The sequence below is a fragment of the Centropristis striata genome, chromosome 7, assembly GCF_030273125.1.
Source record: "Centropristis striata isolate RG_2023a ecotype Rhode Island chromosome 7, C.striata_1.0, whole genome shotgun sequence".
Classification (NCBI taxonomy): Eukaryota; Metazoa; Chordata; class Actinopteri; order Perciformes; family Serranidae; genus Centropristis; species Centropristis striata.
Genome location: NC_081523.1, coordinates 31,758,722 through 31,771,230, shown reverse-complemented (window position 1 = coordinate 31,771,230; position 12,509 = coordinate 31,758,722). Strand labels below are relative to the sequence as shown.

Below are 12,509 nucleotides of genomic sequence, written 5' to 3'. Positions count from 1 at the left end.
TCCGATAAAAAAAAATGAATTTGTTTTATATCTGTGTGTCAGAAAGAGGCTAGTAGTTTCCCCCTGCTTGCAGTGTTAATGCTAAGTAAGGCTGAACACACGTCCCAGACTAACTATATCTCTGTACTTTTCCTTTAAACGTCCTAACCTTTAACCTTTTGTGGGAGCCTCACTCACTTTACCATTAACAATCTTGTAGACAAAATTATGCAGTAGATTTTGTACCTGCATAACAGGCCTATGCATACGCTGCGAAGGTATTCTTTTATTGTTGTTCATTTCTGCTCAGATTTCACTTGATAAAGAAAGTATTCCTCTGAATAGCTACCAGGCTGTGCTGATAAACCTTATGTTTATACATATGAGACTAAAATAAACAGTCATGAGAGTAGCTAGACAATATTTGTCCTTGATGAGTCCAGATAGACAATGTGCTTGTCTCCATAGCAGATAGTGCAGTGAGTTCTTTGTGTTTGCTATCATCACCAAGCCTGAGGAGCTGCATATTCAGGCATTCTTCGGCTGATGAATACCTTAACTAAAGTCTGGGTGAGATGGGAACGAGGTGTTAGACTGTCAGGGCCGGCTCATTATCTCAATGATGGGGCGAGTGCTGGCGCTACACCGCTGAGTGGATGAGATGAACAACTCACTTGGATGACAGAGTGGAGGCGGGTGAGGGCTGGTTGCCCTCCGAGGCTCCGTTGCTTGGAGAGCTGTGGTCGCTGTCGCCATTGTTGCCCCAGGTGTGCTCCGGGGCGTCCTCCTTGAACTCCTGCCCCGACATGATCCGCTCTATTTCCTCCTCAGTGATCTAAAACACACAAACACACACAAAGTGTGTTGGCTTTTTCGAAGCACATCCTCATGTGACCAGAGGCGCTGTTAGCCTCAGTTCAATTGATTAGCATTGACGAGCACCACACTGCTTTTCACTAAAATGTTGAGGAGCAAGGACGCAATCACAGAGTGAAACAGGGAGTTGGAGAAAGAAAGAAAGATAGAAAGAAAGAAAGAAAGAAAGGAGGCAAACAGGTGTGTGTGTGTGTGTGTGCGTGTGTGTGTGTGTGTGTGTTTGATTGGCTGATATACACACACCTAAAATAATAGAATATTTGCCTGTCCATGAAGGGAGAAAACACTGACGCAAGCTGAAAGGCATTAGCATGCCAGGAAACGTGGTGTCTTGTATCTGTGGCCGGGGTCAACTCACTTTCATTTCTATCAATTCAGCACACATACTGAAACAGCAATTCATTCCATATTAATGACAGAGAGGTCTTCCTTTCATTAGGGCTTAGAAATAAAGCCGCCTTTTAATGGAAGCGAGCGTTTCAGTTTTTATTTTTTTTGACTTGCTGAATTGAGCTGGAATGAATTGACCACATCCCTCTCCTGAATAGTTGCACAGTGGTACCCAGCCTCATGTCACACAGTTTCCTCAGCATTTGTTCTCTCGGCTCTCAGTGCTAATAATGAAGCCATCGCTGAATAGGTAATAATCAGCAGCCGCATGATTATACTGATGATACAACAAGGTCAGGGTTCACTCTCATTACATGCTTTACGAGGATGCCTACACACAAATCATTAGCTTTACAGCACTCCAACTCAGTGTTATTTAAGTGAATGGTTTATGCTCTGAATGCATTCACTATGAGCCAGCAAACTTACAACAATAATGTATTGAGTGACTCTATGCTGACACAGGGTCAGTGAACGTTACAAAAACAACATTTCTTGTGAGTATTCAACATGAAGTCAAAGATTTACCTGAACAGGCCCGATGCTTTTGTTCCTCCCTCCTGGCATGCCATCTTCCCTGATTGCTATATGACAAAAAGAAACAGAAGTCTACATGTGGCTGATAAACACAACAATATATCAGGATTGGTGTCAGAGCTCTACCTAGTGGCTGAAACAAATCACACAGTGCTATGCTTCACATAATTTGTTTCCATGTGGTATGTCATTTTTTGTTTCCTGCAAGTGGTTTGTTAAAAGTAAATCTGTCTGAATTTTCAAGACAAGCCATCTTTCTTTCATCACAGTATTTGGAGAATAAATCAATGAAAAGTAAGACTGAAAGAGCACTGAAGGGTCTATTACAAACAGAATCCACTAGGAGGCAGTGTTGTACTTAATTAACCTGTTTGAGCCATCTGTTGTATTCATTGAGGTCAGTTAAGCCAAAGGAAACCCCACTGTCATGCAACAGGCTTTCTTCCAGGAAGTAAGCAATAGATAAATAACTTTCAATAAGATGTGATATGTTTTAAGTTTCCATGACTGAAACTGTTTTGAGATTTACTGAACTGAAATTATAAAAAGTCTGATGAATGTCCTGAATAGAAATGCCCAATAATTATAAAGGTCTTCTGATTCTAAACTGTTGTCAGCTTGAAAGATATAATGCCATATCATTTTATACTGGAAGTCATCATATCAGTATGCCTATTTAGGTTCATTAGTCAATTAGTAAATACAGGGTGATGCTGATTTGACAAAGACCGATTTAATCACAACAAGTTTTGAACATTGCAAAAAAGCTAATAGCTGATCACTGGGAGTGGTGACACTCAAAGAATGTAGATTGAACTTTATAAAAGATGCAGCCAACAATGGTTTGTACTAAACTGCAAAAAGAATATTAGTTTATTAGTATATTAGTAATATTACTTTTTATATATTATTAATTATTATTATTATATTATTAATTATTTTCGTGATTAAATCAATAATGCCTTATTTCATTGTATGAACATTTTAACCGATTCTTGAATGTGTACTTTTACTGCAAATTGACATCTCATAATCAAAAAGGTGGAACTATAAAAGGATTAAAATAAAAACTGAAACAATGTCCTGTGATGTGTCTATGCTTTACCTTTGCGGTTCATCCCCATTTGCAGACACTTGAGCAGGCGGCAGTACTGGCAGCGGTTGCGCTGCTTGCGTGACATCTCGCAGTTCTTGTCACGGCTGCAGCGGTACACGCGCTTGTTGCAGATGCTGCGCTTGAAGAAGCCCTTGCAGCCCTCACAGGAGATGATGCCATAGTGCAGGCCTGTGGCACGGTCTCCACAGATAAGGCAAGTACGCTGGTCAGCTGGATCATCTGCAGAGAAAGAAAAAAGAAGAAAAAGGCCAGCATTTAGAACCATTTCCACCCACTTCTGAACACTAATTCACCCACACCGTGAAAAAAAAAAGGCGGTGTAAAAACCTTGCTGGAGGCACAAGTTTTTAATTGAGATCATGGGGGTGGTAGGGGCTTAAGCACTAGCCAGGCGCTGGGTAATCCAAAGGATTCTTAAGCCTTTACTCTCATTTTGTGAAAGTGGAGGTGTAACGGGCAGCAGGACAGGGAGCGGAGACGTCTTGTCTATGTTTTATTCAGCAGCTCTGATGAGAGGAGGCAGCAAGCTAAAATGGCACGACTGATTTGTTTACAGTGTCTTCTTTCTCTTCTTCTAACAGCAGCAGTATCAGATGAAGAGGCCTTTTCCTGGGAAGACCTCTGAGAAATTGCACTGTCAAAATCACAGTGCTTAAACATCGTTCTATCTATCTAGCAGCCATAATAACCTTTAAAGAACTTCATCTTGTAATTTGTTCTCACAATCAGTGGCTATTTTTCCAAGCAAATACCTTAAAATCCACCAGGGCCTACCCATACCAGCCTCTCTTGACCTGACTGTCCCATACAGGCATTCCTTCAATCTCAGTCTTCACCTTCTCTTTCCTTAAACAGCACACACTTTTTGCTGATCACTCCAAACTGTGAAAAGTTGGTCGGACGGGAATAAATAAGGGTTGTAATTTGAAACACATGTGAGGGGATATTTAACGGCTCGAGGTAGGAGAAAGTGGGGCTCACACCAAAGGAGTCATGTGGAACACAATGTCCTAAACGAAGTACATTAAAAATAATAGTAAGAATTACACTTGTGATGTGATGTGGGTTTATAAGGCTGCATGGCTGGCAGCTTATTGACCATGAAAAATGAGACATTAAAACATCAAGAAAAAATCGGTTTTATGAACTGATTTGAAATGACTGAGACCATACACATGTGACAGGGTGGGGAGAGGATAAAAGAGAGATAGGCCATACTGCGTAAATGCTTCGTGAAGCTACTTTACTTATCATAAAGGTGCTCTCAAACTGTTAAGACAGCAAACTGAGAAAGCTGTTGAAAATCTTCTCTTAATCCCCATCTACCTCCAGGCTACATAATACACATAATCAAACTCACTGAGGAAGCTAAGAATTAAGTCGGAGTACATATTCTCTGTTGTCCACGGTCTAGAGCTTTATAGCACACACACATGTACCAAAAAATCCCTCCACATGAAGCCCCCACCCCCTGCTAACAGGCGTAGCGAGCAGATGGGTTGGACTCCATGGTTACAGAGAATAGCCTTGCTGTGCAAAGCCTGGTTGCAGCAGGAATGTGTCCTGCTGCTGATCTGTGTCTTGGCTGGACTGGGATCAAACATATCAGGACAAGATAGAGGTTGGACTGATCCATGTTAAGATGAAGATCAGCAGAGTCAGTTTCACTGGGGAGTTCAGTGGTAGGCGGCTTCCACCCTGATAATAAGGTCCAAAGGAAATACTGAGTATTTGCAATGTTGGTTGCATTAAATAGGGATATAAAAACAACAGGTCAAAATAACTACAATTGGCAATTCTAGAAAATATGTGTTAGCAAGTGAAGTGTTTCTCTATGCTTAATAACAGTGAGTAAGATTTCAGTTTAATTTCTGTAGTTCAATTGAGAACTACAGCTTGTCTCATCCCTTGCCAAATCTGGGTTGGAATGAGATTTGTGGGTCAGAGAACATTGAATGGGCGATATCAAAATAATGAAGCATGGAACCAACACAACCGCAACAATAGACAACAATAGACCACAAACTATGCGATGGCTTTTGAGGTAGATAGGAGATATGACATACAAATTATGTTACTTGGTTTTATTTCTGAAAGTTTAACTTTTCTTTATTCAAACTAGTCATTTAGCTAAGTGTTGTGTCTTCTAATGATGAAAAAAAATATTTTTGGGGTAATTTCACTTATTTACTCCACAGATGTATGTGGATACAGGTGCTGGAGAGTACTACTGCATATGTGAAACAGGGTTGAATAAAGATTTTGTGTGTCTAAAGCAAAATGTGTGAAATCTGATAAATGTACTTCAGTGATGTTATTTGAGTCAGCATCAGTTGGAGACAGAGTTAGAAAGAACTGAGTTTATCTCATCTGCAGGCTAACGGCTCAAGGCTACGTTAGCCGCTACTAGCATAACACACCCAATTCTTCAGCCCCACTGTCAGCAGTCTGGTTTTGACAAAGAAAAAGAATGCAGTGAAGTAGAATAAAAATACAATATCTTTAGTTGTTCTGCATCAATGTTTGATTGTGTTTAATTGTCCATAATGAGTCTGGCAATATCCTGACACTATCTCACCATCAATATCTCAGTCAGGACTCACACAAGGCAATGTAGGGACAATCTGGGAGGTCATGAGATGATTCACCAGATGGGAAAGCAGATAAATGTTTTCCTTGGAAACAACTAGATCATTTAGTCTCTTTAGGCCTTTACCCTTTACCATTCAATGCCTTTTTAGAGGGCTGTGAAAAAGGGTACAGGGGGATGTTCAGGGGTAGATAAAAGGTCAATTGTTCAAGTTGTTCTAGTCATAAATCAGAAATAAAAGATAATCAATTAAAATAATTATGCTTCTCATCCTTCTCATCAGGCATTTATGCTGCATCTCCACTACATTGTACGGTTCGACTCACTTTTGGTACCATGTCATTTTTTCACTTTGATATTCACAGTGGACAGTACCCCCCAGAGCAGCACAAGAGAGCAGTGGGAATTTCCTGCTTAAAGCTGGTGCACTTAAGATAGCTCTGCGCTCAACCGAGTTTTCACCCCGCTCCACAAAAAACACTCACTGCTCACTCAGACAAAAGGGAATCCTTTGTGAACTCCACTTTCAAGGTCATAACAGACCATTTTTGACAGAAAATAGTGTGATGTGTCCTGGGTCTGGCTTGTGAATGCTGTGAAGTAGGCGATGTTCCATCTTTTTAAAAAAATCAACTCCACACGACATCCAAAATACTCTTGCTTCTCTTAAACGATCTCTGTCAGTGTATGTCTAATTCTCAGCTTTAATGCCGAATAAAGCTGCTGTGACATAATCTTCAATGCAACGCTCGCTGAATCCTTTCATCAGCTATCAAACAGTGGAACATCTGCACTTTGTCAAATAAGCAGCGTCGTGTTCGGTGTAGTTTTATGGGCTGCTGTTAACATTATTCTCTATGGGACCGTTGGTTGGAGTTGCTGTAACAATCAGGCAAATCTGTAAGGCCGATTGATTCCAGAGTAGGATGTCTACGACCAGCTTAAGTTTCTCTACAATCTGCCCTAAAATAATTTATGAAGAGTGAAAGTAGTGGCACCAAGCACAGTCTCTCTCCACTTCCAGCTATGAAGTCATCCACTCTAGCTCTGAACATCCCATGCAATACACAACCTTTCTAAACTTTGAAAGGATCTGAAAAAAGCAGAATATTCAAACTGCAATTTCGTCAAAAGCGTTTAAGCTATCAAAATGCCCATTTGGTCCCCAAGTCTTGTGACCTGTTTAAACTATTAATATATGTATATATTAATGTTTTTTTTTGTTAAAGCATAGTGATTTGGTACAGGCCAAAAGTGAGGTATTGTTGAGCTCTTTTCATGTCGATGTCCCATTCTTTGCAATGTGAAATATTAGCTAACTTTTTTATAATTATTTTTTTTAAATGGTGAGGTGAATCTCAGTCAAAATACATAGCAAACCATTTCCAATCATTTCCCACATTTTAATGCATCTTCTTTGATGTACTCATACTCAAACCTCTTGATTCTTCTGATCTTGAGAACACTTACAGTCCAGCTTTTTGTTTTTGTGTTTAAGCAGCATATAAATGCCTCTTGCAGGATGAAAGTAAATATCTGCAATGTTCTACTAAGGAAAGGCTGTGGTCATGATGGTGTATGTGGGCAGCAGCATGTGTGCTGTCATACAGAGCTTGCACATGCCACGAAGAGATGATGAAGTAAACATAACAGAAATGAGGCTGCTGTCCAGCAGGTTAATGCTGCCTGCTGAGCCTGGAGATTAACCTGGATATCTGATTAATGTAAGACTCTTGTGTAATGCAGCAAACTACAAGCGGGCAGGACCTTTACCCTCCTATGGGATTCTGTGGTTGGAAAGTCAATAATGGAGGCTGACAAGCAGGTTCCCTACCTGACTCAATGAGCAGAGCAAGGCACTGACTGCATGTAGATATTTCAATCACTGCCTTACTAACTGACTCTAATCATTCAATTTAAGACACATTACAGCATTGGTCAGCTATTGTCACATGTAAGAAGTTTTCTGCCACAAATAAAGTTAATATACTACACTAAAGTTAATGACAGTATACATTTTTATCAAATATTGATTCTAAACCAGTTTCATCAAAAATAAATTAAAGCCTCGATGATGATACTGTATGTTTGGGAGCTGTAATCTCTTTAATACAGTTTCAATTAATGGATTTATTATTATTCAAAAGCATGGATTGGTATTAATTTGGCACAAATATCTGCCTATCCCAGTCAGCTGTGCTTCTTGTTTCATTTGGATCTTTTGTCTGAAGTAACTTAAAGGAGGACAGCAAGTAGTCTCATTACCAAGATTCAAAACAAACCTATGGCTGATTTTACAGATGATGCATCTATTTATGTCCCCAACAAAAAAATATAATCATGTTAAAGAGTGTGACTCTTGAACCCGTTGAAAGGTATAGATGAAGCAGCAGAAGAGTCGTGAATAAGCCAATGAGCTGGGAATTAAGTTGGATAAAGCCACAGTTCGCAAAATGAAAGTTGCAGAGTATTATTTTGAGCAAAACTAACTGGCCAGCATCAATTACTAGGTTTGATTTGATCCAAAACTTATTTAAACACAAAACACATTTAAATATTCAAATTTCATCTGAAAACTAACCTCATGCCTCTTCAGGGGCTAAAACATTAAACTCGATGTTATCTTTACAGTATAATCTCGATTGGCAAGATCAAGTCTCTTTTTGTCCTTTCAAAATAAAAGCGTTATCAGAACATGGTACTGTATATATAATATATATCTTTTATTTTGCCCATGAATGCATGCAGCAATTAATCGATTAATTGATCGTTAACGTTATGGATAATGGAGTTGGCAGATTATTTCTGTCACTGGTTGACCGAGTCACCCGTTACTGATTGAAAGCCACAATGTTTTGACAATAAACAGGCCAAAGTAGCATCATCTTTAATATTTAAATGAGCAGGATTAGGGTTTCCTGTGTGTATATAATTTAAAGGGCAAGCTCATCAGAGGCATGTGACTGTGCTGAGAGTTAAGCCTCCCGGAGAGAGGGGGTATTCATAGTGGGCTGCAGGGTTCATGTACTAAAGGTAATTAGAAGGAGGTGGGGGTGTACATGGCATAAAGCCTCTCCCAGATAATGAATGGTGGCTTGAGGACTTCTAAAGCCCAGAAACAGATTATCATTTAAATGGTGAGAGGTTTAAATTTGCTGCCTGCAGAAGACTGCAGGGGCAGGCATACTGTACAGAGACAATGGGGCGTCACACAGTGAGCCCATCCTGGGATTAGAATTAAACTATTTTGGTGATTAACTCAATACAGCATAGAGGTTAAGGCGGCTTCGAGAGGAAACCCTGCCAGTCAGGAAAATATCCTTGCTGCTGCTGTTGTCTCTGTTTAAGTATACAGTGTGACCTACACACTTTGCAGAGATGATTAACACTGTTCTAGTAAGTAAAAGTATTATTTTCTAAAACCTTGGTTTGTCCAACCAACAGTACATAAAAGTATTAATTTTACAATTACATAAGACACAGCACAGCAGCACATTCTCATATTTGAAAAAGGGGGAACAGTGAATGTTTTGGCATTTTTACTTGATATATCAATTTAAAATAATATAATCAGGATATAAATGATAATAAAACAATCAGAATAGTGGCTTATTTATTGATTTATTGAATAATTGTTTCTGCTCTATAATTAATACAGTGCCTAAATCAAAAAGCATCATCTTCATTGTGCACAAGATCACAAAATTGTAGATTTGCCTTTAAGGAGTCATGGGTCTGTAAAAATAATTAATCTTGAGATATGTCGATTTTAAATCCTTTAACTCTTCTGTGTTTTTATTCTCTACATAGAAGGTTTATAGAAAACGTTTAACCCTTTTGTATCCTTTCAAAAATCAAAGATAGTTTCCTTTTTTTTTGAAAAGTTATCAGACTTGTCATATAAAATGTAATAAAAAAATCAGTGATGACTCTGACAAATTATTTTTTTAGCATGTTCGATTATAGTATACTTACTGAAGCTAACTTACTCAGCCTTAAGATTTGTTAAGGTTTCAATTGTGTGCTCTGCTGTGTTTTGCACTTGGATCATTTTTACAGCAGGATTTTCTTTTTTTCAAAAAGAGTCTAATGTATCATTACAGGGTTTACTTGCAGGAAACCCTGTACTTACTTTGCAGTACAGTCATATTAATGTAAATGCATCTTTTCATACTTGCACTTTGTGTGCAGATGCAAAAGTGGTTGATAGGGGGGTTAATTAATGCATTTTGTCACACATATATAATCATTTGCAGACTAGATATATTAAGACAGAAACAGGAAAATCACCTGCATTCATTTTCAAGAGTCTTCTGTGTGTTAGGAACTTCAGCCTTAGTAACACATACCATCAGTATCTGCCCCTTAGCAACATCACATATTCAGTTGATGTCTCAATAAAGACCTTTTTGGCTGCTAAGTTTCAGAATTAAGCATAGTGACTCCTCCATGAAGCCTCAGAAGAAACACCTAACCAACTTCTCACCACCCTCCTCGCAGAGGAAAAGTGTACTTTCAACTGAAAACCCTGCTTTTATTGTATAGTGATCGCCTCTACACGTCACTGTAAGTAGAGCTTAGCATGAGGTCATATGAAGGACCCTGGCATCATAAAACATGAGGCAGTCACCTCCTCAGCCAGCCATTTGTTAGCCCATGTGCTCATTCAAGGAACACATTAGAACCATATATTTCATTGGCCACCCTATGTGAAACGCCTGACTTCCTTCATTGAGGTAAAAACACAATGGCTATTAGTTGCCTTCCACTCAGGCTTATTTGCCAAATCTATCACCCTGTCTTTCAAGTGCATGGCCACCATATAAACAGGCTGATTCACACCTTCACACACTTGATCTCAGATTGTCACGTCCTATGACTCCTCCTCCTCCTGCCTGTAGATGACAGTTAAATATTCACGACATTTACTCAAAGATTTCACTTTGTAAAGGTTCTGTCTGCAGTATGTTGACCCTGTTGATTCTGGGGAGTCTGGTGACATAGCTAACATGTAACCTGAGGGTGAGCCAAAATTTAACAGTGACAAAAATAAAAGGAAGGGTCAGTTCAAGAAACATATCACATACATCCCTAGTGGTAGGTTTGGACACAAGTGTCCATGAGATTTCTGCCTCCATGCCAGTACAATGGATATAGAATTTGACTTTGTGGTGCATGTATGTATTTTGTAGTTTATGGGCATCATACATTTCATTAAATTCATCCCTGTTCTACTGGGAAATAGTAATCTTAGAGACAGATATGTGCAGACCTGGACAAATAAATATAAACTAGATGTATGGCTGGATACAACTTTATGAAATTAAGGAATTTAGGTGAACTGACCCTTTACAGCCTTTAGCAACTGCAGCGTCTTGGGTGCTATGCAGTGTATAACATGCATTTCATATGCAATATCTGATCTACTATTAAAAAAAAGGTGTTATCAGAAGGTCATATGATGCATTATTAGAGGGCTACTAAAGAAAAGCCTATCGTCAAATTTCAACTGAGGAAGAGGAGTATCCTCATCTGTTAACAACAAGCCCCGGTGAACGCCTTCTTCCCTGATGACAGGATTTCATGAGAAGGAAAAAAGGAATGTGTGTGATCACTGCAACTCTATCCACAACAGACCTGTCAAGTTGAGCCAACATGGAACTTTCCCATTTCTATTTTCCATAACAGTGACCTATATCTGCAAGTACAACAGATATTTTAACTGATGGATGAAGCCAGCTTTGAAGAGGCATTTCATTAACTTCACACATAAAGTTCAGTTTACTTATCATGAGGAATGTTACTCAGCCTGTGAAAACAATTGTATAATGTGGCTCTGGATTCAAAAGGTCTGTGTTACAAACTGAGGAGGAGGAGTTTGAAAGACATGGGCAAGGAGAGTCTGACAAAGGATGCTATTAGATGCATTATGGGAAATCTAGGACACTGCTGGAGCTTCACCAATGCACACTTTGGAGTAACAATCAGGAAATGTTCCTTTTGACAATTCATTTTCAATACGCTGTAATTTCCCAGCTTGGGATAAATAAAGTATATCTATCTATCTATCGATCTATCTATCGATCTATCTATCTATCTATCTATCTATCGATCTATCTATCTATCTATCTATCTATCTGTCTATCTGTCTATCTATCTATTTGCGGTCTGTAAGTCCTCTAACTTTATAGACATGCACAACTTAATTTAAACCAAAGTCTGTATGCAAATAGATTTGAAAAAAGTTTTACATTTCTTAAATTTGATTGATGCTAAATTTAGAGGCTATTGTGAAATGGTTGAAGCTGGGAAAAAAGTTAAAATTTTAAATGAGACTGAAACATTCTGAATTTTGGTGCAACCGTCCTCATTTACAGACTTTTTTGTTACAATAACTTATAAACGACTGATAAATTAAGAAATATTCAGTATGTGAATTTACCATGAGGTCATAAAATGAGACATGATGCTGACTCCCCCTGAGGTGACAATAAAGAGCTATAAAAGCAGTGGTTCATCTTGAACTCCACCCTCTGTTTCTCTCTCTAGCAAGGGTGCAGAAACCCCCGATGCCCCGAACACTCACCCTCACCCCCTAAGGCCCATTAAAGGCCACATTGTTTCCCAGGGGTCAGCCTGGGTTTCATTCCGAACTTTAACACAAACCAGGAAATGCAAGTCAAGCATTTGAAACCCCTGTCAATGGCAAAGACAAACAGCCCTCTGGTTGCCTGCTGCTTTCAAATATGTCCCAAAAATGATTAAACCAGCTGATCGAATGAGAGGTGCATCTCTTGTCATGGAGAACTATAAGGAATGGTTTCTCTTTAAAAGAGAGGAAAAGGGGCTCAATGCACAAGAGCAGCAGGGTTTTCTGACGCTGAAATCAGCTGAGTGCTGTCCCAAGGCTTTCTCATGTTCTTCTATGGCAAAGTTTAAACAGTGCCCAGGTTTCACCATCTCTTTTACTCTGTGAGCTGCATCATGCTGAGAACAGAGATGTATCGTGGCCATATCTCC

General features: G+C 39.1%; 1 protein-coding gene across 1 annotated transcript in view; it reads right to left on the bottom strand.

Annotated features, from left to right (window-relative positions):
- Positions 1-12,509, bottom strand: part of nr6a1a (nuclear receptor subfamily 6, group A, member 1a) — a 93,629-nt gene that overhangs the window by 9,835 nt on the left and 71,285 nt on the right. Inside the window, exons 3-5 of the mRNA XM_059337320.1 lie at positions 2,888-3,118; positions 1,774-1,829; positions 654-814 (exon numbers count right to left, since the gene is read on the bottom strand). Coding sequence (XP_059193303.1) covers positions 654-814; positions 1,774-1,829; positions 2,888-3,118 — 448 coding nt within the window. The remainder of the gene's footprint in view (positions 1-653; positions 815-1,773; positions 1,830-2,887; positions 3,119-12,509) is intronic.